General features: G+C 44.0%; 1 protein-coding gene and 1 long non-coding RNA gene across 2 annotated transcripts; one reads left to right on the top strand and one right to left on the bottom strand.

Moving 5' to 3' along the window:
• Nucleotides 1–316: 316 nt before the first annotated feature.
• On the bottom strand, nt 317–22,026 carry LOC138819525 (uncharacterized). The gene is made up of 3 exons (XR_011369467.1): nt 21,938–22,026; nt 1,514–1,586; nt 317–578 (listed from the first exon to the last, which is right to left on the bottom strand). It is a non-coding gene; the product is annotated as an uncharacterized lncRNA (long non-coding RNA).
• Pnrc1 (proline rich nuclear receptor coactivator 1) lies at nt 21,778–24,902 on the top strand. The gene is made up of 2 exons (XM_070011066.1): nt 21,778–22,479; nt 23,800–24,902. Exons 1-2 carry the CDS (start codon nt 21,949–21,951, stop codon nt 24,241–24,243), a joined length of 975 nt encoding a protein of 324 aa, XP_069867167.1. The 5' UTR covers nt 21,778–21,948; the 3' UTR covers nt 24,244–24,902.
• Nucleotides 24,903–26,854: the final 1,952 nt, after the last annotated feature.

The raw sequence follows: 26,854 nt of genomic DNA, 5'->3' as shown, positions 1-26,854 counted from the left end.
CTACTCCCAGAGCTGAAAAGAATGTTCCTTCTTCTTCTTGACAAGGTGTCACTATATAGCCCAGACTGGCCTTGAGTTGGTGATCCTCCTGCCTCAGCCTCCCAAGAGCTAGGAATACAGGTGTGCTCCCAGCATCTTCCTTTACATCCTATCTTCCTCTTTCCCAAGACAAGATTTATAAACACTTCTCAAAGGCCTACTAGCAAAATGGCTATTGAGGATTCTATTGAGTAGAGAAAAAAAAAGAATAAAATACATGTATATACAACGCACCCATGCAGCTACACATACACAGGGTTTTTATTGTTGTTTTTGTAATCTTATTACTTGCTTTCCTGATGTTACCTTGACGTGAAAGGAACCCAGAATTTTCAATTATCCCAAATACATCATAAAGATGGGGTCTTCCAGGTATTCATACTTGCTGTGTATGGATTTATCCAATTCAACTCTTAAGAAGAAATCTGTTTCCCAAGTCCCCAGGTCCTTTCCGAGCAGCACACAGCTGTCCATGTTGCTGTCCACAGCAAGCACCAGTTCGGAGGCGGTAGCAGAAGCCACTGGTCTTGGTGAGGTCTCTCAGGAAGGAAAAGAAGAACAGATGAGGACCAAGAGTATATCCCTTAGGCAGTAGTTTTTGTTGGTGATGTTTTGTTTTGTTTTGTTTGTCATGGGGCTTGAACTCTGGGCCTGGGCGCTGTCCTTCAGCTCTTCAGCTCAAGGCTAGCGCTCTACCACTTGAGCCACAGCGCCACTTCGGCTTTTTCTGTTTATGTGGGGCTGAGGAATCAAATGCAGAGCCTCATTCATGAGAGTCAAGCACTCTACCACTGAGCCACTTTCCCAACCCCTAGGCAATAGTTTTCAAACCTTCAAATCTCAGAACCCCCTCACACTTTTAAAAATTGTTGAGGGCTCCAAAGTATTTTCTTTACCATGGGTTATAACACTTTATTGTATTTAGATTAAAACAAATAATAATATTATATAGTAATATTTAGTAATATGTTAAATGTTAAAACACATATAGACATATATGGTACATGGTTGCATAAATTTATGTTTATTTAAGTCTTAGCTATAGTCTCCAAAGCAATGACTGAGAATAGCATTTACTTCTTGCAAATCTCTTCTCTCAGGCTACATGGAAGACAGCTGAATTTTGTATCTGCTTTAGTATTCAATCTGCTGTGAGGTGTTTGGGTTGAAATCTAACTTCATAAAGGCAGTTGGGAAAGGGACAATGGCATGGGCCTTGGGGGATCTCTGACTATATTCTGAAAATGGACATTCTAGACCATTGTTGTTGGTGCAATAACATTGCTCTCTGCTCAAGAGCCCTACAGGGTCCCAGGGCTCTAATATTTGGTTAGAATCCAAGTTCTCCCCCTCTGGACCTCTAGCCTCTTTAACTAGCACAAGCATTCAGTAATGCATAGTGTTCTATACATTATATCTACATATCTATGTATATATGTACATTCTGTCATGTATATCTATATTTACATTATACCTTTCAACCTTCAGCAGGAAGATTGCAGAAGTAAGTATGTTGGTCTGGGATAAAAGTGAGGAGACTAGACATCCTAGAAATAGGAGGGAAAGAAATCACACCATGAATTTTCAGTAAGGAGATTCAACAGGCTAAGAAGAGCAGGTATGGAGCTGAGAGTTTAACAGTAATAGAGAGTGTGCCTAGGATTCATTGAGGCCCAGGATTCCAGCCTCAGCCACCACCACCACCCCACAAGACATTAGGGTAAATTTATGAGCAAGTCTGTCTTAGTGCCTGGGCTGAACAAAGGAAACAATGAAAATCAACCAGCTGGGTGTGTGTAGAAGGAACTGGTTCTTAGATCAGGAAAAACTGGAATACATTAGTAAACATGTAACATATCCAACCTTTGCACTTGGAACTTTCTAAGGCTTTCTCTAAAATGGTAAGGAATAAATTTACTATGTCTGTTATACTTAGTTCTTTACTGGCTTGTGGCATCTTTTGTATTATTGCCCTATGTTGCCATTTTAAGATCCTGGGACCATGACTGTCTTGTTTAACACAACAAACCTCCAAGTCTAATATGGTTTTTGGTACATGGAAGGCCCTTGAAGAGTTTAGTAAATGAACATTGAGTAAGTGGATTCTAGTCATCTTATTTAAAATACATCAAAAGCTTTTACTTTTTATATGTTATCATGCTTCACATGAGCTTCACATGTTATCATGCTCATATGAGCTTAAAGCCCCCAAAAGCCATAATTTCTTTGAAAGCAAGAAATATATCTGTGGGACCATTTTGTTTTGTTTTACTACTTACAACATTATATTCACCAAGGATACTGATCCTCAAATCCTTCTTAAAGATACAACTTCTATAGTGCAAAAGGCTATAATTATCATTTTTCTACAATGCAGGGCTTACTTATATTTTTTTCTTTAAAATTATACTAATAGCTTTAGGGCACAGAAAATTATTAGTTTGTAGTCGTGTGTGTGTGTGTGTGTGTGTGTGTGTGTGTGTGTGTGTGTGTGTGTGTGTGTGTATGTGTGTGTGTGTTGATACTGGGGCTTGAGCTCAGGACCCTTAGCTTTATCACTCAAAGCTAGTGCACTGTCAACTATAAACCATAGTTCTACTTCAGCTTTTTGATGGTTAATTGGAGATTAGAGTCTCATGGATTCTTGCCCGTGTTAGGTTTTAACAATGATCCTAGACCTCAGCACTGAGTAGCTAGGATTATAGACATAAGCCACTGGTGCCAGTTATTTGTTGTCTGAAACTGGTAAATGGTTTTCTTCTCTGTAACCAAGTAGGACTACCTACTTAGAAAAGCTGTGATTACTATTCCAGATCCCTCCTCATTTACAGCCAGAGAAGGTCTACTATTTTTTTTAAAATTTTTTGGGGGGTTCAGTCGTGGGGCCTGAACTCTGGGCCTGGGCGCTGTCCCTCAGCTCTTCAGCTCAAGGCTAGCGCTCTACCACTTCAGCCACAGTGCCACTTCTGGCTTTTTTCTTTTTGCTTATATGGTGCTGAGGAATTGAACCCAGGGCTTCATGCATGCAAGGCAAGCACTCTACCACTGCGCCACCTTCCCAGCCCCGAGGAGGTCTACTTTCATCTGTTTAAAATTCAAAATGCTCCAGAGATTTTTACCTTAGTCAGTACAGCCTTGTCTAGGGAAAGAAAATATGGTATTTCAAGAAAACTCTTCAGCTCAATAGCATTGATATAACAGATGAATTGATAGAGAAGCCAAAGAAAAGAATTTCTCACTCTGATTTCATCCCAATTTCTTCTTCCTCTTCCTCCTCCTTCTCCTCCTTTTCCTCCAGCACCACCATCACTCTTCCTTCTTATTCTTTTGTCAGTCATGTGGCTTGAACTTGGGGCCCAGGCACTAACCCTGAGCTCTTTTGCTCAAGGCTAGTGCTCTACCACTTTGAGATACCACACCACTGAATATCTCACTTTGAAAGAAAATAGTTCTGTGTTAATTCAATGAGCATTGGAATTTTTTAATAATGACTGTTTTTTGTTTGTTTGTTGTCGGTTGTAGGACCTGAACTCTGGGCCTGGGCACTGTCTCTCAACTCTTCAGCTAAAGGCTAGTGCTCTACCACTTGAGACACAGCACACTTCCGGATTTTTCTGCTTATGTGGTGCTGAGGAATCAAACCCATGGCCTCATGCATGCAAGGCAAGCACTCTACCACTGAGCCACCTTCCCAGCCCAATAATGACCGTTTTGAGAGATATTTTATGTACCATGAAACTTGCCCTTTTTATGATTGGAGTTTAAAAGATTTTTTAGCCAGGTGCCAGTAGAGGTCACACTTAAAATCCTACCTACTCAGGAGGCTGAATTTGAGGATCACCATTTAAAGCCAGCCTGGGGAAGGAAAGTCCCGTGAGACTCTTATCCAATAAACCACCAAAAAAACTAGAAGTGGAGCTGTGGCTCAAGTGGTAGAGTAAAAGAAGCTCAGGAACAGTATCTGAGTTCAAGCCCTAGCACCCCTTCCCCCCCTCCAAAAAAAGATTTTGTCTTTTGTCAGGTTTCTGCAATAGTGTGGGTATCAAATCCATTTTATTTTACAACTCCAAAAGAGACTGCATTCCCCATTACCAGCCACTCCCTCATTTCTTACGCCTGTCCCTTAGTACACATGGGTCTACATCATGTCTTTAGATTTCCCTTTCTGAACCCCCCCATAAGTGAAATTTTGTTTTATTTCTGGTTTCCTTTACTAAGCCCAGTCTTTCCAAGTGTCATCAAGTTGTTGCATACATCAGCATTTCATTCCATTTTATTGACAAATCCTACTACATTATATCACATGTCTTGTTTATCCATTCATTAGTTGGAGGACATTTGGGTTCTTTCCATTTATTTACTATTACAAATAATGCTGCTGTAGACATGTGTGTACCATGGGCCGAGGATCTAGCAGTAGTTGAGGCCCAGTAGCTACAGCTAACATTTGATCCCTAGCAGCTATGACGCTCCCTCCCCCCAAAAAAGTATTTGTGCATTTGTACAGGCACGTTTGCAGTTCTCTTTGAGTCTATACCAAATTGTGGAATTGTGGCATCAGAACAAATGTACTTAAATTTTTGAGTAAGTTCTAAAATAACTAAATCATTTTATAACCACATATATGAGGGTTCTAATTCTGCCACATTCTCACAGTGATGGCTGTCACGTGGCTGGATTGGGAGACTGCTTAGGTAGTTTCAAACAAGGTGTTTCCAGAGATTAGATCAGGGCATTGAACAAATGGTTTAATTCATTAATGGGCTCACATTCTGAAAGGACTGCTGGAAGAAGGTGACAGCCTAGTTTGGAGGAAGTAGGATGCTGGGGGATGCTTTTGAAGGGTCTACAATGGCCCTGGTCCCGTCTTGTCTCGGCTAGCTAGCAACCCTAAGGTTGGTAGCTTCTCACCCTCACCGCTATATTCTGCCTCACCACGGTCTCAAAGCAATGGATCCAGCCACCCTTAAACTGAAACCTCTGAAACCATGAGCCAAAGTAAATGTCCTCCTTTCAAGTCATTTCTGCCTCTTTTTGTCACTTTTGTGAAAGGTTAACAGTCACCAGTACATGGTGTTATCTGCTCTCCTCCTCTTCCTCCTCTATCTTCTCCTCCTCCTCTTTCTCTTCTTCCTCCACAGGTTCTCATTATGTAACCCAGGCTGGCCTTAAACTCCCAGTCCTCCTGTATAGCTTCCCAAGTGATTTTTTTTTTTTTTTTTTTTGGTTGGTTGAAGGGCTTGAACTCTGGGCCTGGGCCCTGTCCCTGAGCTCTTCAGCTCAAGGCAAGCGCTCTACCACTCCAGTTTTCTGGTGGTTAATTAGAGGTAAGAGTTTCATGGACTTTCCTGACCCAGCTGGCTTTGAATTATGATCCTGAGATCTCAGCCTCCTGAATAGCTATGATTATAGGCATGAGCCACCAGCACCCGGTGACTCTGTCTTTTTTAAGTCTAGCCAACCTTTTAGATATGGAGTGTGATCTCATAGTTTTTTGTTTTGTTTTTGTTTGGTGGTACTTGGCTTTGAACTCAGAGCATTGTGCTTGATAGGCATTTTTTTCTACCACCTGAGTCACACACACTCCCTCCCTTGCCCTTTTCAAAGTAAAAGTGGGCTGGGAAGGTGGCTCAGTGGTAGAGCGCTGGCCTTGCATGCATGAGGCCTTGGATTTGATTCCTCAGCACCACATAAGCAGAAAAAGCCAGAAGTGGTGCTGTGGCTTAAGTCATAGAGCACTAGCCTTGAGCTGAAGAGCTGAGGGACAGCGCCCAGGCTAAGAGTTCAAGCCCAATGGCCAGCAAAAAAAAAAAAAAAAAGTAAAAGTAAAAGCAAAGTACTACAAGACCTAAAGTAACTCCAGAAATCTAGGACTTCCACTGTTCCTATATAGTTCCTCCCTTCCTAGGCAGCCTTTTCATTCTTTTTTTTTTCAGAGTTACTGTTCATATGTTATTTATTTAATGTTCTTTAAGATACAGCCCAGGCCCAGTGCAGTGGCTCACGCCTGTAATCCTAGCTGCTCTGGAGGCTGAGATATGAGTACTGGGGCAGAAAAGTCCCTGTGGGACTTTTATCTCCAATTAACCACTGAAAAACCAGAAATGGCCCTGTCATTCAAGTGGTAGAGTGCTAGCCTTGAGCTCAAAGATGCTCAGGGACAGCACCCAGGCCCTGAGTTCAAGCCCCACAACTGACCAAAAAAACAAAACAGCCTAGTAATATTGACCATCCCTTAGTAATTTCCATTAGCTAATAATTTATACCCTGCACAGTCAGGGGTGGTTATGCTTGTGAAGAGGATATTGGAACCCTGCCCTGTTGTGTCTCACTTTTTCTCTCTGCTTCTTGGTTGCCATAAAGTGAATAAGCTTCTACCACCAGGTGCTTTCCATGTGATATTCTGCCACCACCAGCCCAAAGCAACAGGGCCAAGTGATCATTTGAAACCACAAGCCATGGGGCTGGGAAGGTGGCTCAGTAGTAGGGCGCTTGCCTCACATGTATGAGGCTCTGGGTTCGATTCCTCAGCACCATATAAACAGAAAAAGCTGGAAGTGGCATTGTGGCTCAAGTGGTGGAGTCCTAGCCTTCAGCTGAGGAGCTGAGAGACAGCACCCAGGCCCGGAGTTCAAGCCTCACACAGACAAAAAAAAGAAAGAAACCACAAGCCAAACTAAACTTTTCCTTCTTTTACGGTGATTTTGTAGAAGTTGGCATTTTGTTAAAGTGACAGAAAGCTGGCTAACATAGGATTCCAAATTTTCCTTCTGCTATTTTGCATCCTATAAGTTCCTTTAATTTCTCTTCGTTGATTTGATTTGATCTTCAAAAATCTGTTATCTTGAGTAGAAGAGTGTCAAGAGTTCAAGTAGAAGAGTGTCAGCCAAGCAAGCAAGCCAGCAAGTACAAAGCTCTGAGTTCAAACCCCAGTACCAAATATATATGATTATCCAGTGTGTGTGGTAGCACTCACTATAATCCTGGCACTCAAAATGCCAAAGGAAGAGGTTCCCAAATTCAGTGCTACCCTAGACTACATAGTAAAAGTCTGGCAAGAAAGAATGAAAGATGGGCCCTGCACTGTAGTTCACACATATAATCCTAGCCAATCAGGAAGCTGAGATCTAAGGATATAGGTTTAAAGCCAGTGCAGGCAGATGAAATTTATCTGACAATTAACCAGCAAATAACTGGAAGTGGAGATATGGCTCAAGTAGTAGACCACCAGCCTAGAATAAATAAACCAAGAATAAATACAATACCCTGAGTTCAAGCCCTACTGCTGACACAGGGGGGTTGTGAGGGAGGAAGAGTGGGAAAGAGGATGGGAAGGGAAGGAGAGACAAAGAGAGAGAATGGGGAGAAGAGGAGAGGGGAAGGGAAGGGAGAGAATGAGAGGAAATGGGAGGGGAGGGAATGAGAGAGAAGGGAAGGGAAATATAGATGTCAGTATTTAAAAACAAATCATAATATATGTGTTTAAATATGTCAAAATTAACTAGTAAGTTACCTTACTGGTTAAGCTAAAATATCATCCTCTTATTTCCCCTGAAACTTAGGAAGCTAATGACCTCATTTTAAATGTAGCATTTATAGCAATGAGTCATATTTGGCTTCAAGTCATAATCAATATCTCAAAAAAACTTGGCAAAATATCAACATCACAAGTGCTTCTTAGCTTCTCTCTGAAGGTGGCTGTGTTTGTTCCTCAGCTCTATATTCCAAACACTCTTTTATGTTTTAGTTTTCTGGTAGTTAATTGGAAATAAGGGCCTCAGTGCCTTTCCTGGCCAGGCTGGCCTTGACCTGCAGTCCTCAGATCTCAGCCTCCTGTGTAGCCAAGATTACAGGTGTGAGCCATTAGCACCTGGCTTCATTTGGTAACTTCTTAGTTGAAAGAATTCTAGAGTCTGAAATTCTACTCTTTCATACCAGTTTAAAGTGAAAGACTGTAAATTGAGGCACTGTAATATTTTGTAAAAATGAAATATACTGTTTTCTCAATTTTTAGCTGACTAAAAGAACAGATTGAATTGCCTATCCTAGGACCTGAAAAATAAATGAGATCTGGCAGGGTGTGTATAAACTTCTTGAAAATAATTTTTCCTTTACTTTCTGAGGTGTCAAGTGAAATAATCAAAGATAACTAGAATGATTAAACAGATTTACATTGAACAAGAGTAGCAAGAAATGCCTTATGTATCATAGTTCATAGGCAAATAGAAAGCTAGTCTGAGGATTCTTCTGCTTTTAAGTGATAAAACAAAAATTTCTGTTCATTTCTCTTTAAGATGAAGAACATGGAAACTTTACAAACTGTTTTCCTAGGATAATCCTTTCATATCCCTATCGACCAGATCATTTATGACTCTCCAAGTCAGGCCGACTGGGAAGTATAGGAGTTATCTTTGTTCTCTCCTTTCTTCTCACATCTCCTGACCTTCGTATTTCTTACCTTTGACATAGGTGCTAGCTGGGGAGAGTTTGGAAACCTGATGGCTGAAAACCATTGCTTGGAAGTTGGCAATCATATCCTAGACTGCAGACATGAATGGAATGACTTGTGACATACAACAGGGTCTTGCTGACCTCTAGCACATGGAGCCTACAGAAAATAACAGCCCCAGTGTAAGCATCTGAGGCCACATCCCTGACTGGTAGAAGCCCAGTCTCTAAGAGTTAATGACCTATATAACCCAGTGTTAGAAGACTGACCCTCCCCACCTCTACAACTCCAGTAAAGGTCTTGAGACCTTCAGTGTGGCACTCCTTTTTAAGTCCAAACACTTCCCTACCAGAGGGAGCACTTTCGCTTTGTTTTCACTTTGCTTTGCATTAATGCAACTGCTGCAAGGCTCATGCTAAGTGAAGTAAGACACCCTCATCCCTAGCAGTCTGATATTTCCCTTAGCCATGTACTGATCACTTCTTGCCTTTTGTCTTGGTAAATTCTTTCACCAACTTGCAGCACCAAAATAACGACCTTGCCTGACTTCCTAGCTTGACCCATTTAGCAGATCTAAGGCTCTTACTCCCCAGGTCTAACTTCTCTTTCCTCTGAATGACCTAACTCTACATCTCACAGCTAATTTTCATTTGCCTCACTGCCTCCAATCCATTTTTGGAGGCCATTCCCAGTTTATGTGCAAAGAAACAAGTAAGTAAAGGTGTTCAATGAGCTGGATTAGCACAGGCCTTTTTTGAAAAGGGAAGCCTCTAGCTGGCTCCAGCAAATCCTTGCTTCCCCTAGTTCTACCGTTTGACTATGTCCCTCAGAGTTTCATCTGTTGCAATTGATTCCCATTGTGAAGTATTAAGAGTGTGGATACTTAATCTGACTCTGATGTTCAGAAGTAGGGCCTTTGGGCCCTACTGAATAGGAATGGATAAGGTCACTAGGGTGGAGCCCCCATGATTGAATCCTGGTGGCTTTATAAGACAGAACGAGGGCTCAGAAGGTGGCTTAGTGGTAGAGTGCTTGCCTAGCATGCACGAAGCCCTGTGTTTGATTCCTCAGTACTACATACACAGAAAAGGCCAGAAGTGGTGCTCTGGCTCAAGTGGTAGAGCACTGGCCTTAAGCAAAAGAAGCTCAAGGACAGTACCCAGGCCCTGAGTTCAAGTCCCAGGACTAGCAAAAAAAAAAAAAAAAAAAAAAAAAAGAAGGCAGGAAGGCAGGAAGGAAGGAAGGCAGGAAGGAAGGTTCCTGAGTGGACTATTTATACATGAGTATACTTCCATCTCATCTTGTGATATTGTGTGTGGTGTTAGGTAGCTTCTACTAGGTAATGGTGTCATTGCATTTTTAGCTGTGACAAAAAAAAAATCTTATGTTGATTGGGTTTTTGTTGTTGTTTGTGGTTTATTTATTCACTCATTTATTTATTTAATTAGCTTTTGTTTGTTTGTTTGTTTGTTTTTGGTTGGTCGTGGGGCTTGAACTCTGGGCTTAGGCGCTGTCCCTCAGCTCTTCAGCTCAAGGCGAGCGCTCTACCACTTGAGCTACAGCGCCTCTTCCAGCTTTTATTTGTTATACAAAGGGGGATTTCATTGTTACATTTCCGTGTTAACAGTGTCTTGCAATGTTGATATGTGTTTGTGTTTGTGTGTGTGTGTGTGTGTGTGTGTGTGTGTGTGTGTGTGTGTGTGTGTGTACAGAGAGAGAGAGAGGAAGAGAGAGAGCATGCTGGCACTGGGGCTTGAACTCAGGGTCTCAAGTTGCTTTTTGTTTAAGGCTGTCACTCTACCTACTAGAGCCATGCCTGGTTAACTGGAGATAAGTTTCTTACATTTCTTAGATTTGTAAGCCTCCTTCATAGCTAGGATTACAAGAGTGAGCATTCAGCTTTCTTGATTGTTGTTATTTTTTTCCAGTCCTGGGGCTTGAACTCAAGTCCTGGGCACTGTCCCTGAGCTTCTTTTGCTCAAGGCTAGCACTCTACCACTTGAGCCCAATGCCACTTCCAGCCTTTTCTGTGGAATTGAACTGAGGGCTTTGAACTGAGGAATTGAACCCAGGGCTTCATGCATGGTAAGCAAGCACTCTACCACTAAGCCATGTTCCCAGCCCTGTTGTTATTTTTTAAATTAATTCTGTGTGTGTGTATGTGCGTGAACGCACACATGCGTGCCAGTCCTAGGGCTTGAACTCAGGGCTCAGGTGCAGTCCCTGAGCTTCTTTTGCTCAAAGCTAGCACTCTGCAACTTGAGCCACAGCTCTACTTTAATTTATTGGAGATAAGAGCCTCATAGAATTTCCTGCCTGAGCTGTTTTTAAACCGTGGTCCTCAGATCTTAGTCTCCTGAGTAGTTAGGATTATAGTTGTAACATGAGCACCCACCTAGTTTTATTTTTTATTATTATTAAGGAGTTGTACAAAGGGGTTATGATTCTATAAGTCACATAAAGAGTACAATGTTTCTTGGGTAATGTCACCCCTTCTTTGGCTTTCCCCTATTTTCTCCCTCTTGTTCCTACCTATAAATCTCACAGTTCATTTTTTACAAAGTATATATTGTATACAATGACAGCATTTATTCACCCTTTCTCCCTCCATTCATTTGTCCTCCCTTTTGCTCCTCCCCAAAAACAACAACAAAAAAGGACATGTTTCCATTTCCTGCAATTCATTTGATAAATAGAATTTTAGATGTTCAGAGGAATTATGCCTTTGGGTTCATCCTCTAGTGTATCCTCCTTTAGCCAGTTTTATTGGGGTATGTAAATGTATACAGCCCTGTATAAGTTATCTTGTCCAGTTGTATTTTAGATCCAGCGGGGTGTTTTTTTGTTTTTATTGGTTATGGGGCTTGAACTCTGGGCCTGGGCACTGTCAAAGCTAGTACCCTACCACTTGAGCCAGAGCACCACTTCTGGCCTTTTTGTTTATGTGATACTGAGGAATTAAACCCAGGGCTTCATGCATGCTAGGCAAGCACTCTACTACTAAGCCACATTCCCAGCCCATGTTGGTTTTAAATAGCAGAAATTTGTTTCTCACAGTTCTGTAGGCTGAAAAGTCCAAAATCAGGATGCTAGCATAGGTGGTTTCAGTAAAGATACTTTTCAAAATTGTTGGCTCCTGCCCCACCCCCCTAGGCAGTACTAAGAATTGAATCAGGACCTCTCCCTTACTTGGGAGCAAATGCTCTACCATTTAAGATACATCACCCAGTCTACTACTGAGACCTTACTATATCCTCTCATATTGAAAGACCGAAGGGTCATCTTTGGTTCTCTAGTGAAGGGCAGTAGCTTGTTCATAAGGGCACTCTGAAGAACTAATCACCTCTCAGAATCTCCTAACATCATTGCCTAGGGGATTAGGATTTCAGCACAAGACAATTGAGGAGTTAAAAACATTCAAACCTGGATTCACTCCTGTAATCCTAACTACTCAGTAGGCTGAGATCTGAGGATCACGGTTCAAAGCCAGCCCAGGCAGAAAAGTCCATAAGACTCTGATCTCCAATAAACCACTAGAAAACTGGAAGTGGCACTGTGGCTCAAGAGGTAGAGCACTAGCCTTGAGCTGAAGAGTTCAGGGACAGCGCCCAGGCCCAGAGTTCAAGCCCCATGACCAACAAAAACAAAACAAAACAAAACAAAACAAAAAATATTCAAACCAGGGCTGGGAAGGGAGCTCAGTGGTAGAGTGCTTGTCTTGCATACATGAGGCCCTGGGTTCGATTCCTCAGCACCACATAAGCAGAAAAGGCTGGACGTGGCGCTGTGACTCAAGTGGCAGAGCGCTAACCTTGAACCAAAGAGCTGAGGGACAGCGCCCAGGCCGAGTTCAGGCCCCAAAACCGACAAAACAACAGAAAACCCAACACAAAACAAAACATTCAAACCATAGCAATTAGTATGGTCAATTTTCTCAATGCTTATCAGGTCTTCAATCCCTGAAAAGGTGTGTCACTTTCTTGGCACACCCTCTGGCTGGAAGCCAGCCATAGCTGACATAAACATCTGTTGAACCAGAAAGACTATGACCAGTTAATTAGAAAACGGAATAAGTCAGTTCACTTCTCCCTGGAATTTGAACTTTAAATAAGGATTAGTTAGTTAGTAATGACAGTAGAAGTGCAAACACAAAGAATAAACAGGAATGATGAAATATTGGAAATGCCAGAGCATTAGCATAAGGATCAACAAATATCTACTAAGAAATGATAAGCTAGTAAGTAGGCTGAACATTTTTGTTGTTCCTGCTGGTGGTGGTGGTCATGGGGCTTGAACTCAGGGCCTGGGTGCTGTCCCTGACTACTTCTACTCAAGGCTAGTGTTCTACCGCTTTAAGCCACAGCTCCACTTCTGGTTTTTGAATGATTAATTAGAGTCTCAGGAGGACTTTTCTTCCCTGGGCTAGCTTCAAACCAAGATCCTCAGATCTCAGCCTCCTGAATAGCTGGGATTACAGGCATGAATCACCAGTAAGTGCTCACAACAACTTTTGAGTTTCCAAAGTTCATTCAGGTCTGTCACATGTAACATTGCTTTTCTTGTTTTTCCCACCAATGGGAAAAGAACAAGTCTGCTAAAGGTTGACTATCTTCTCTCTATGTGCTTTCTTTTTTTTGGTTGGTCATGGGGCCTGAACTCTGGGCTTGGGCTCTGTCCCTCAGCTCTTCAGCTCAAGGCTAGCACTATACCACTTGAGCCACAGCGCCACTTCCAGCTTACTCTGCTTATGTGGTACTGAGGAATCGAACCCAAGGCCTCATGCATGCAAGGCAAGCGCTCTACCACTGAGCCACCTTCCCAGACCATGCACTTACTCTTTAAAGTAAATACCCCACTATTTTAGGTAGTCTGAGAACCCAGTTCCCTGCATATGTAGATAAATATCCTGACACAGATCTATATCCTCACCTCTTTTCATTTTTTTAAATTATTTTTTTGAGACACATTCTCACTAAGTTGTCCAGACTGACCTCTAACTTTAGATTCCTCTGGCTTAGCCTCCCAAGTAGCTGGTACTACAGATACTATACCCAGCAGAGTGAATTCTTGCAATTAAAAAGAGAGAGAAAGCTTGGAATGTGGCTTAGTGGTAGAGTGCTTGCCTAGCAATCATGAAGCCCTGTGTTTGATTCCCCAGTACCACATAAACAGAAAAAGCCAGAAGTGGCGCTGTGGCTCAATTTGTAGAGTTCAAGCTTTGAGAAAAACAAAAATAAATAAATAAGCAAGCAAGCTCAGGGACAGTGCCCAGGCTCTGAGTTCAAGCCCTGGGATGGTAAAAGCAAAACAAAACAAACCCTAAACCAAGTAAACAAGTATCTCTGTCATTATTAGTATTGCTGTTGATTTTTTTTAATGGTCTCATTATTCCCAAGATGGCCTGGCACAGACACACTAGCCTTGAAATTGTGATCCTCCTCCCTCAGTCACTTTGAAGTGTTGGGATCAGAGGCATGAACTAACACAACTGGCACTCTCTCTCTCTCTCTCTCTCTCTCTCTCTCTCTCTCTCTCTCTCTCTCTCTCTCTCTCTCTCTCTTTCTCTCTCTCTCTCCCTCTCTCCCTGATCTAATTTTGCTCAAATTTTTATAAATTACAAACTATTTATCCCAAGTAATTCTCTTCTGGACTTCTGACCTTCTCTATTTGAAAAATCTGTATAAAAGAAAACACTGAACACTTATTAAGAAAAATGTGCCAATTATCTTACAGAGCACACACACAAATTGGCATTTGTTTGTTTTTGCAGTACTACGGATTGAACCTACAGGCTTCTACATGTTGCAGAAGCCCTTTAAAACTAGGCACAGCACTTAGTTTACTGACGTGATCTAGAGTATGGGCTTGGCCACATTCAACATTATAAGGAGCTTATATTACAAAACACTCTACAGCAAGAATTGCTTCCATTCCATACTATGAATATTTAAGGTAGGGAAGTGAACTAAGGATAATAATGACAGAAGGAAAAGATTAAAAGGAAGGGCTGGGGGGCTGGGAAGGTGGCTCAGTGGTAGAGCCCTTGCCTTGCATGCTCGAGGCCCTGGGTTCGATTCCTCAGCACCACATAAGCAAAAAGAAAAAAGCCGGAAGTGGCGCTGTGGCTCAAGTGGTAGAGCGCTAGCCTTGAGCTGAAGAGCTGAGGGACAGCGCCCAGGCCCAGAGTTCAGGCCCCATGACCGGACCCAAAAAAAAAAAAAAAAGGAAGGGCTGGGAATGTGATTTAGTGGTAGAGTGCTTTCCTAGCATGCATGAAGCCCTGGGTTCAATTCCTCAGTATCATATAAGCAGAAAAAGCCAGAAGTGGCACTGTGGCTCAAGTGGTAGAGTGCTAGTTTTGAGGAAAAGCAGCTCAGGGACAGTGCCCAGGCCTTGAGTTCAAGCCCCAGGACTGGCAAAAAATAAAAATAAAAAAATAAAAAGGAAGAAAGCTGTAGAAGGACAAAGAAAAGCTCATAGTTGGGGTGGGATGTAGCATTTACCTAGATGTGCTAGGTACTAGGTTTGATCTCTAGGACTGCAGGTAGATAGGTAGGTAAATGGATAGATTGATTGATAGATAGATAATAGATGCATGCTCCATGGAGTGATTAAAATAACTGATGAGATGCTTCAGGATCATATATAAAGGCACAAGCACAGTATGGGTAAGGGATTTATATTTTGTTGAATTATTTTGGGAAAAATACTTTTTTTTTTGAAACATGATTTCACTGTGTAGTCGAAGCTGGCCTTGAACTATCAGTTCTCCTACCTCAGCATCAGTGTTGGAACACCACGTTTGACTGAAAATTAATCATTTGCAAAATGGAAGGAGGGCTGGGAATGTGGCTTAAGGGCAGAATGCTTGCCTCAAATGCAAGAAGCCTAGAGTTTGATTCCTCAGTACCACAAACACAGAACAAGCAGGAAGTGGCACTGTGGCTCAGGGAGTGCTAGCCTTGAGCCAAAGAAGCTCAAGGATAGTGCCCATGCCCAGAGTTCAAGCCCTAGGACTGGCAAAAGAAAGGGGAAAAAAAGGAAGAAATATTTTAAATGACTTCATTGTACAACTGAAGCGTAAATAATGTATTAAAAAATGTCTCCCAATTTTGTAAAAAGGAAAAGGTCCAGCAGTGAAAATACCCTTTAGTCTGTACTTGAGGCATAACAAGAAATATATTGTCTTTATCCCCCATTGCTTCTGCAGACAATTTTTAAACCCTTCAAATTTAAGATAAAACCATCTTATTATTGTAATGAGTGCCCACATCCTTCTATCCTTTTTTCTTCCTGCCTTCCTTGCTTCATCCCTTCCTTCCCTTAGGATGCCTGTTCTGGGCCCCAACAAACTAGTCTAGAAATCAAAATCACATTAATAACTTAGTGAGTTGTTATCTGATCTGGGAAAACAACAGAGATAATAGCCGATTACCCAAATGGGGGTAATTTCAATCTACATGCTGACAAAGTTCCTTCTGCTATTATCTTTGGGGTAAGCTGGGGTAGAGATGGGAGATAGGGGAAGTAATCTAGTTAACTAGTTCTCAATTGGTCTGTGATCACCTTGTAAAAAATGAAACTTTGAAATGATTGATTCACTTTTTGTTTTGTTTTCTTCAGACTTTTTATTCTTTGAAACAAGGTCTCCCTATCTAATCCTGGACAGCCCTGAATTTTCTTATGTAGCCTAGGCTGACTGATTCTGAACTCCCTTCTTTTGTGGTGCTAGAGATTTAATCCGTGTGTGTGTGTGTGTGTGTGTGCGCGCGCGCGCGCGCGCGCGCACAGGGGCTTGAACTCAAGATCTCCTTAGCTCACTATCTCCTTAACTATTTTGCTCAAGGCCGTTATACTTCCATTTGAGCCACATTTCCACTTCTGGGGGTTGTTTTTGTTTTTACCTCTCAGATATATCATGCATCAGAGATCCTCAGATCTCATCCTCCTGAGTAACTAGGACTACAGAGTCTCTGGTGCCCAACTTCTTTATTTTCTACCTGTAGAACCAGTCTCCTTTGCACAGTACATGGGAATATTTAACTATTTTAGAGAATAGACTGATGTTGTCATTAAAAATAAAACCAATTATGATGTTTATGATGTTGCAATTTTGTCTTTTGGTATCATAGAAATCAAGAATGTTTTCAACAGTATTTGAGAGAAGTGCTAGAGAGAATGGAGCTATCTTTAAACGGTTTTTTGTTTGTTTGTTTTTTGCCAGTCCTGGGGCTTGAACTCTAGGCCTGGATGCTGTCTCTGAGCTCCTTTTGCTCAAAGCTAGCATTGTACCACTTGAGCCACAGTGCCACTTCCAGCTTTTTCTGTGTTTAATTGGACTTAAGAGTCTCAGGGTTTTTCCTGCCCAGTGGCTTCAAACCATGATCCTCAGATCTCAGCCTCCTGAGTAGCTAGGATTACAGGCTTGAGTCACCTGTGCCTGGCTCCAAAAGTATTTTCACTGGCTCAGCTCTAGAGGTTTGAGCACAAAAAGATTGAGTGTAGATAATTAAAACTACAAATTTCTTTCTTTTTTTTTTTTTTTTTTTTGCCAGTCCTGGGGCTGGGCACTGTCCTGAGCTTCTTTTTGCTCAAGGCTAGCGCTTTACCACCTGAGCCAAGCACCATTTCTGGCTTTTTCTGTGTATGTGGTACTGAGGAATCGAGGGCCTCATGCATGCTAGGCAAGTACTGCCCCTAAAACTACAAATTTCCTAAAGTCCATAATGATTCTCCAAAAGAAAACTGTATTAGTAGGTTGTTTGATTATAGGATTGTGTCAAAAGAGATATTAATTTTAAGTTCAACAGTTATATGTATGGCTTTTATTTTTTTTCATTTAAAAATGATTTAAAGGCTTTTAAAATCTAAAGCATATTTGTTTATAAAGCACATAAATGCCCTTTCTGTAATTACAAAAGTAAGGAGAGATTACTAGAGTTTTGAGAATTAGCCAGGAAAGCCTGAGGGAAAAACTAACCATCAAGAACACAAAGACAGCTAGACATGGTAGCACTTTGGAGGTTGAGGCAGGAGGATCTCAGTTCTAGGCCAGCCTGGGATACTTATGAGACAAGGGGGCGGGGGAGGGGGGGGGAGGAAGTCCCACAGCATTTATCACTAATAAACACTAGGTAGAAAGAAGATTTCACAGTTAATTAGCTGGAGACACTCAATGACCAAGTAGAAGCAGAACTCAGTGGTGTGTGTTTAAGATAATGATTTGCCAAATGCAACCAAAAAACATAGCTCACTGTGTAAACTCTATCCCTATTTTCTTTCTTTCTTTTTTTTTTTTTTTTTTTGTCGGTCGTGGGGCCTGAACTCTGGGCCTGGGTGCTGTCCCTCTTCAGCTCAAGGCTAGCACTCTACCACTTGAGCCACAGCACCACTTCTGGCTTTTTCTGCTTTTGTGGTGCTGAGGAATGTAACCCAGGGCCTCATGCATGCAAGGCAAGCACTCTTACCACTGAGCCACCTTGCCAGTCTCTATCCCTATCTTATAGTTTATCCCTTTTATACTTTATCCCTATAATAGTAAAGCTTTCAATGAGGACGGGTGCTGGTGGCTCAAGCCTGTAATTCTAGCTACTCACAAGGCTAAGATCTGAGGATTGTGGTTCAAAGCCAACCCAGGCAGGAAGTCCATGAGACTTTTTTTTTTTGTCAGTTGTGGGGCTTGAACTCTGGGCCTGGGGTCTGTCCCTCAGCTCTTCAGCTCAAGTCTAGCACTCTACCACTTGAGCCACAGCGCCATTTCCAGCTTTTTTCTTTTTGCTTATGTGGTGCTGAGGAATCGAACCCAGGGCCTCATGCATGCAAGGCAAGTGCTTTACCACTGAGCCACGTTCCCAGCCCAGAGCACTTACCTTGAGCTGAAATGCTGAGGGACAGTGCCCAGGCCCAGAGTTCAAGCCTCACGACCAATCCAAACAAAAAAATGGTAAGAAACTAGTTTCTATTAGATAGGTCAAGTAAAACTTGGATAAAAACATAGAACTAGCCGGGCGCCGGTGGCTCACACCTGTAATCCTAGCTACTCAGGAGGCTGATATCTGAGGATCTCGATTCAATGCTAACCCAGGCAGGAACATCCGTGAGACTCTTATCTCCAATAAACCTAAAAAACCAGAAGTGGTGCTGTGGCTCAAGTGGTAGAGCACTTGCCTTGAGCTGAAGAGTTCAGGGACAGCGCTCAAGCCCAGAGTTCAAGCCCCACAACCGACAAAAGAAAAAAAAAAAACACAACTCGGGTAGAGTGCCTAGGCCCTTTGTTCAAGCTCTAGAACACACAATGTAAAAAAAAAATAGGGCTGGGAATATAGCTTGTCTAGTATGCATGAAGCCCTGGGTTCAATTCCTCAGTACCACATACACAGAAAAAGTTGGAAGTGGCACTGTAGCTCAAGTGGTAGAGTGCTAGCCTTGAGCAAAAGCAGCTCAGGGATGGTGCCCTGGCCTGACTAGCATAAAATAAAATAAAATGAAATGAAACCCACTCTCCTAGAGTGCTTGAAGTAGAGAATCTTACAAAAACAGAAGAATAACTTTTGTTCCTTCAGAAGTTCCACATTATCCTTACAGGTTCCAAGTCTAATGTCAATTTACAGACCTACCTATTTGAAAGGTTTTGTAAGATTCTTTTTCCACTCTGCAACTATGATTCCCATTCATTCAATGAACATGAATACTACGTATAGTCACAAACTTAAAAATGAGTAAAATCTATCAAAAACTATAAAATCCAATAATCATCGTAATACAATGTATTAAAAAGTTTATGTAGTCATTGAGAGGCGTTATTGTGAATATTCAATGTGTACAACTTTGCTATCAAGCACAAAAGTTTTAGTATTTACTAGTTACCACTACACAGCTGAAAACTTGGGGTTGGGGAATGTGAGGCTACTGAGAATAAGATTGTGGCCTTTCTAGGCACTGGTGACTGTTTCTATTAAGCTCACCCTTGGTCCTCAGCTTCACCCAGACCGGTGCACCCTCCCATTCCAGCAGTTCCCCTCCATACAGCTGGCCCCTCCCTCTCTCCCCAGACCCACTTGAATTCCCGTCTATCTCACTTCCTAACCCTCAGACCCTCCTGCTACCTGGATGGGGATGGAGGCCATGTGCTCTCCCTCTTGGCGGAAATCTGGCTCCTCTAATAAACCTGTCTCCTCTAATAATCTTTCTCCTGTGCCTGCCTGCCTGCCTCTGCGTGGTCCCCTGGGATGGTGTGTGGGATCCTCCTTCAACTAATGCCCATAATCCTAGTTATTCAGAAGGCTGAGATCTGAGGATCACCATTTGAACCCAGTACAGGAAGAAAAGTTGTTTCTTTTTTCCTCTGGTCCTGGGGCTTGAACTCAGGGCCTGAGCTCTGTCACAGAGGCCTCTTTGTGCTCAAGCCTAGCACTCTACCAACTTGAGCCACAATGCCACACTTCTGGCTTTTTCTGAATAGTTTATTAGAGATAAGAGTCTCAAATGGACTTTACTGCCCAGCTGGCTTTGAACTGTGATCTTCAGCTCTCAGCCTCCAAGTAACTAGGATTACAGGCTTGATCAAGCCGCAGATACCTGGCCAGAAAGTTGGGAGTTTTTTTTTTTGGGGGGGGGGGGGAGAGCACTGTCCTGGGGTTTTAACTCCAGGACTGGGCACTGTCCCTGAGCTTCTTTTGCTCAAGGCTAGCACTCTACCACTTGAGCCAAAATGCCACTTCCTGCCTTTTCTGTATATGTGGTGCTAAGGAATTGAACCCAGGATTTCATGCATGCTAGGCAAGCACATTACCACCCAGCCTCATTCCAGACAAGTTCTTGAGACTCTGATCTCCAATAAACCAATTAGAAAAAGCCAAGTAGGGGGCTGGAAAGGTGGCTCAGTGGTAGAGCACTTGCCTTGCATGCATGAGGCCCTGGGTTCGATTCCGCAGCACCACATAAGCAAAAAGAAAAAAAAGCAGGAAGTGGTTCTGTGGCTCAAGTGGTAGAGCGCTAGCCTTGAGCTGAAGAGCTGAGGGGCAGCGCCCAGGCCCAGAGTTCAGGCCCCACGACTGAACCCCCTCCTCCCCAAAAAAGAAAGAAAAAGCCAAGTATTAGTTGTCACTCAAGTTGTAGAATAGCCTTTAGCACAAAGAAGTGCAAGGAGAGAATCCAGGATCACAGGTGAAGCCTCAAGACTGGCAAAAACAACAAAACTTCGCTTTTAGAGAGGCCTCTATTGTCAGTGCTGATAAAACTTTGGTCTAGCAAGCTCTGGACTGGAGTTCAAATTCCAGTGTTCTTTGTGGCCTCTGTGAGGCTTGATTTGCTCCTCTGTAATATGAGAATAAAATACAACACTTACTCATCAGGGTTGTTTTTTCAAATGATATTATGTTAAAACAAAACACTCCTTAGAGTATAACTGATAGCTACAATGTTTGTGTGTGGTTGTGAGCCTGGCTTTTCATTAACCCACCATTAAACAACAACAACAAAACAAAAAAACAAAATTCAACTGCGTGTTGCAAGCTGTTTCATCTTCTCCCTGGAGTGTCTGTTCGCTTGCTGCTTGCTGCTGCTGCTGCCGCTGCCTCCAGAACCGGGTAATTTGGCCATCCCAAAGTCTTTTAACTTTTCTGGGGCCTTTCTAACACCCACATTACAGATTCGTAAACTTTCTGTACCCTGGGAAGCCAGTTTCTATAAACCCCAGGGTTAAGAAGCAGCAGCGATGATTAAAAAAACAAAACCAAAACCCAAGAACCACAGTTCATTAAATATACGGCTTAAATAAATGTAGACTGATCCCCATGGGTAGGACAGAAATCCTTCTAGTGATCTTTGAAATCTTTTTATTTAAAAAAATCATAATTTTGTTGCTGGGTTTAAAAAAAAAAAACAAAAAGATACTTCCCCAAGGTCAGTAGCTGAGAACCATCAAGCCGGCCTACAGGCTTCCGAATCCCCCCGCCGCCCGTGGCGCCCGGCCAGCCCCGGCTGCGGGTCCCAAGCCCGGAGCTTGGGGGGGGGGGGGGGAGGAGGGGCGCGGGCGGGAGCGCCGCGGGGGCGGGAGGCTGCGACCGAAGCCCAACTTCATTGTTCGCGGGGCTGACTCTTCTCGAAAGGGCCCGTTGGCGGCGCCTGCGCAGTGCGCGCTCTTTGTGCCGGGCTGCAGCGGGTGGCTAGTGGAGGAGTCTGGTCCCCGAGCGCCGGAGGCGGAGCTTCGGAGGCGTGGCCGGGCCCGCCCGCGTGCAGATTGGGCTCCCACAGGGCGGCGGGCGGGCCCGGGGCGGCGCTTCTGATAACAACACTCGGAACCCGGGCTGAGCTATTTGTTGCTGCGCCGCCTTTGCCCGAGCTCCGGTCCGCGCTCTCTGTAGCTCTCCCAGCAGCAGCCGCCGCCGCCACCCTGGGACCCCCGGCTTCACGCCCTCGCCCTCCTCCCCGTCCCGCAGAGCCACCTGCCTCCTAGCGCCATGACCGTCGTCTCCGTCCCGCAGCGGGAGCCGCTCGTCCTGGGCAGTCGTCTGGCGCCGCTCGGCTTCTCCGCCCGCGGTTACTTCGGGGCCCTCCCGATGGTGACCACGGCTCCGTCTGTGCCCCGGATCCCGGACCCCCGGACGCTGCCCCCAACCCTCTTCCTCCCGCACTTCCTGGGGGGAGACGGCCCCTGCCTCACCCCGCAGCCTCGCGCTCCCGCAGCGCTGCCCAACTGCAACCTGACCCCGGCGGGAGGCACCCCGCGGGCAGCGCCGAAGAAGCGACGGAAGAAGAAGGTGCGGACCGCCCCGGCGGGGCAGCTGCCCAGCCGCTTCCACCAGTACCAGCAGCACCGGCCGAGCCTGGAGGGCGGCCGGAGCCCGGCCGGCGGCCCGAGCGCAGCGCAGGAGGGCTCGGGCCGGGCCCCTGCCTCGGCCCCGGCGGCCGCCACCCGAACGGAGGGATCGAGCCCCGTCCCCGGGCTACTGCAGCCGGCGGAGCCCGGTCAACCCCCGTTCCGGAGAGAGGTGAGGGCCGCGAGGGCCCGGGGCCGCGGGGCGGGGGTGGGGGCGGGGGGGCGGCTGTTTACTCGGGAGGGAAGTTTCCGTGACGCCCGCTGGGTGGGGGGGGGGTGGGGAAAGGGGGCGGCCTGCGCTGGCCCTGTTGATTGGCTCCCGGGAGCCAGCCAATGGGGTGGGCGCCTGGGCCCCAGCAACAGCCCCGATTTAGAAGGCTGGCGGCGTTCCAGGGGGTTTCGGCGTTCGGGGCGCGCGCGGCGGTGGCGGAGGGCGGGGCCCGCGGGAGGGCTGACGTCAGCGCGCTACGTGCCGAGAGCTCGGGCGCTCATGAAGGAGGCGCGGCTGGGTGGCCGCGGACCCTGGCGCTCCTCGCTTCCTTGGCGTAGAGCCTGTGGATTGGTTCTAACGCCCCGGTGAGGGGATGAAGGTGCAGCCGCCAGCGGCCCCCCGGTTTCGTCGGCGTGCCCCGCGTCGGGCGTCCGGCTCAGCCCGCCACCGCCTAACCTATTTGGGCGACTCCCAAGTTCCGAAGTTGACCGCCTCGGACGCCGAGTTCCGCCTTCCCGCCGCGCTGCCCGGCCCGCCGGGTCCCGGGCGCCGGGATCTCCCGCTGCCCAGCCCCGTTACTACCGCTGCCTAGGTTCTTTTTCGAAAGTTCCTGGTGAAATGGAGTGTTAGGCCGGCCATCGGCAGTGAAGGGATTGGGAGGCAAAGGACCAAAATGCAGACCGGATTAAAGGCTTAAAATGAGACTTACCAAAGGTCTTTGTGACTTGGTTCCAATCATTTTTCATCGTTGCTGCGGTGAAAGTTGACGAACAGCTATTTGTGAAGAGTGGGTTGAGACCCCTAGTTGAGCTGTAGCCTAGGGGAAAACAGTGAGATTTGCTGTATATATTTCCCTAAATAGCTGTCTTAAGTCTTCAAGCTTTAAAGTTTTATGACTTGGTGAAATCTGATTGGGGTAGATACAAGGTTTCCTAGTCAATAAAGTTCGTTTCTCCAGACCGAAATGAGATTTTATTTTTTCCATGATCTCAGATCCACTCCTTTGAAAAAGGTCATCAAGGTAAGTGAAACAAATTCAGGGGCGAAAACGTATTTACCCTTTACTATTATAGTTGTGGGAAGATTTAGATTGTTCGTTTGACGTTTATTTCTGATAACGGATTTAGCCCCAAACAAGAGGCTTACATAGTAGGATAGTCAGTGATTAATACAACAGTGAATATAAGTCTACAGGAAACAAAAAGGAAACAAAATGTGTGAGGTTTGTAACTGATTTTTATCTTGAAGCTGTATTTACGTTTGTGTTCCTTATCTTTGTAGGTTTTTAAATCAAAGATGGGAAAATCAGAGAAAATTGCCCTTCCCCACGGCCAGCTTGTGTATGGTATACACTTGTGTGAACAACCAAAGATAAACAGACAGAAAAGCAGACATAATTTGCCACTAACCAAGATGACCTCTGCAAAAAGGAATGAAAATAACTTTAGACAGGATTCTGATATGCCTGATAGAATTCAGAAGCAGGAAAAAAAGCCTTTTAAAAATACTGAGAACATTAAAAGTACTAATTTGAAGAAATCAGCATTTCTAACGGAAGGAAGCCAAAAGGAAAACTACGCTGGGGCAAGGTTCAGTGATCCACCTTCTCCTAGTGTTCTTCCAAAGCCTCCTAGTCACTGGATGGGAACCACTGCTGAAAATGCCAACCCCAATAGGGAGCTGATGGCAGTGCACTTAAAAACGCTCCTGAAAGTTCAAACTTAGATTTGTAATGTAAAACAGTATTCCCCAGATTTCTGGACTCTAAAGGAAAATGGGTACAGAAATGGAAATTTGCCTTGTTGCAACACACAAGTGCAAAAGATGAGCTTAAAAAAAGTTACATACAAACAGCTTGTATTATATTTTATATTTTGTAAATACTGTATACCATGTATTATGTGTATATTGTTCATACTTGAGAGGTACATTATAGTTTTGTTATGAAAGTGTATTTTGCCCTGCCAACCTGGTAGGTGTTTTGTATATATACAGTGGAGAAATTTTATGTGCTAAGGCACATGGAAGACCGATTTATTTGCACATGGTACTGTTTTTCTTTTTCAAGAAACAACTGTCAAATCTCAAAAGTGAAAATCTAAATGTGAAGTTTACTAATGCACTACTGAAGTTGAAATTTGTGGCACAATCATTGTGAACATGAGGTTTGTGTTTCTTTAAATTGATTTCTGCCATCTAATCTGTAATTATTGGAAAACTATTCCCATTTTTACCAAACGTAATTTCTGGTTTGGGTATATAGCCATTGTTTCACAAACTTAAAATGTCTCTAATTTTAATGCCAACAAAATTGGTTGTAATCAAATTATAAAATAATAATTTGGCCTCCCCCCCCCAAAAAAATAGTCGTCTTGACTCTTTGTGTATGACTGTTTTTCATATGTGAATGTCTGATCTGGAGATTTTGTGAGATTGGAGTGATAGGGTAATCCTGGCTGGCCTCAGAACTCATACGTGTCTCGACATCCCAGGTGCTTAGATCACAAGGTCGTATTACTAGACTGGCTCTTGTGTGACTGATTTTTAACATTCCATTGTACTGACTTTATACTTGATTTTAGTATTCTCTTCCTACAAAATTTAGAAAATTCAGGGCTGGGAAAGTGACTCAGTGATAGAGTGCTTGCCTTGCATGCATGAGGCCCTGGGTTCAATTCCTCAGTACCACTAAGCAGAAAAAGCTGGAAGTGGTGCTGTGGCTCAAGTGGTGGAGCACTAGCCTTGAGCTGAAGAGCTGAGGGATAGCACTCAGGCCCAGAGTTCAGGCCCCATGACGACAAAAAAAAAATTAGAAAGTTCAGTAATAATTCTACCTCTGAGAACAAAAATTCCCCATCTTATAAGTGGAATTGGGTATAGATAAAAGTAAACCTAGTTAATATATAACTAGAGTTTTATATGTGACCTATTAAGTACCATTTGACAACCATGCCATACCCTTCAGTGACTGAAATAATTGGGTTTCTTATATTGACATTAACCTCTTGAACCAAGGAACGTATAATTGAAAAAGGTAATATTTGAGGTTTTAGTTTTGAGGAGGGCAGTACCAAGGGTTTGCACTCAGCACTTAACACTCTGCCTTAGCTATCTTGCTCTACCACTTAAGCCGTAACTATAAATTGGCATTTTACTAGTTAATTGAAGATCTGGTATTACAAACTTCTGTCTCCTAGCTGGCTTTAAACCTTAATCCTCAGGTCTCGGTAGCTATATCCCCAGATTTTGGGATGTGACTGTAAAGCTTGTTTGGGAGTAAATGAACTTGGGGAGAAAAGGCTTCTCAATAGTGTGTGTGTGTGTGTGTGTGTGTGTGTGTGTGTGTGTGTGTGTGTGTGTGTGTGTGTGCGCGTGTGTGTGTGTGTGTGTGTGTGTGTGTGTGTGTGTGTGTGTGTGTGTGTGTGTGTGCGCGCGTGCGCGCTCATTTATATTTCCAAGAAAATTCTTTTTTTGGGGTCCGGGGCCTGAACTCTGGGCCTGGGACCTGTCCCTCAGCTCTTCAGCTCAAGGCTAGCACTCTACCACTTGAGCCACAGTGCCACTTCCGGCTTTTTTCTTTTTGCTTATGTGGTGCTGAGGAATCGAACCCAGGGCTGCAGGTATGCAAGGCAAGCGCTCTACCACTGAGCCACCTTCCCAGTCCTTTCCAAGAAAATTCTAAAAAATTTATCAGGCAGTTTTCATATGCAAAGCTAAAATTTGGCTCATAACAAACTTTTCTGAATAATTGGGTAGTATTTCCATACAGGAAAAGAAAGAATTGAGTACATGATTCTGTAAGGTGATTTAGATGAGAAAAACCATACCTGAGTCTTAAATTTACCTTCCCTTTTCATTTCCTCTATCTTTCTCTTTCCATCCCAAATAAAATTGGAATACTGGATTTATTTGGAACTTCAACCGAAGAATCCCTTCACATTAGGCTTGAGAAAAGTTAGTAATACTTTTGCCTACTGAATTCAAATGACTTCAAATTAATCTTAAAAGCAATAGTGCCTTCTCGTTTTTTTGGGGTCCGGTCGTGGGGCCTGAACTCGGCCTGGGCACTATCGCTCAGCTCTTCAGCTCAAGGCTAGCGCTCTACCACCTGAGCCACAGCACCACTTGCGGCTTTTCTTCTTTTTTTCTTTTGTGGTACTGAGAAATCCAACCCAAGGCCTCAGGCATGCAAGGCAAGCGCTCTACCACTGAGCCACCTTCCTAGTCCGTGCCTTCTCATTTTGAGACAGGGTGTAGCTGTGTAACCCAGTCTGACCTTGGATTCACTAATGCCTAGGATTATAGTAATGGGATTACAAGCAAAGACTATCAAGCC

This window comes from Dipodomys merriami, unplaced genomic scaffold (assembly GCF_024711535.1).
Source record: "Dipodomys merriami isolate MVZ:Mamm:240054 unplaced genomic scaffold, mDipMer1.0.p SCAF_8, whole genome shotgun sequence".
Classification (NCBI taxonomy): domain Eukaryota; kingdom Metazoa; phylum Chordata; class Mammalia; order Rodentia; family Heteromyidae; genus Dipodomys; species Dipodomys merriami.
This window is presented reverse-complemented; position numbering and strand designations above follow the sequence as displayed.

Bases quoted from the DNA above. Each gene is read 5' to 3' on its own strand.
- Pnrc1 (XM_070011066.1), top strand. From the start codon at position 21,949: ATGACCGTCGTCTCCGTCCCGCAGCGGGAGCCGCTCGTCCTGGGCAGT. The intron at 22,480-23,799 runs GTGAGGGCCGCG...TTATCTTTGTAG, and splicing joins AACCCCCGTTCCGGAGAGAG to GTTTTTAAATCAAAGATGGG.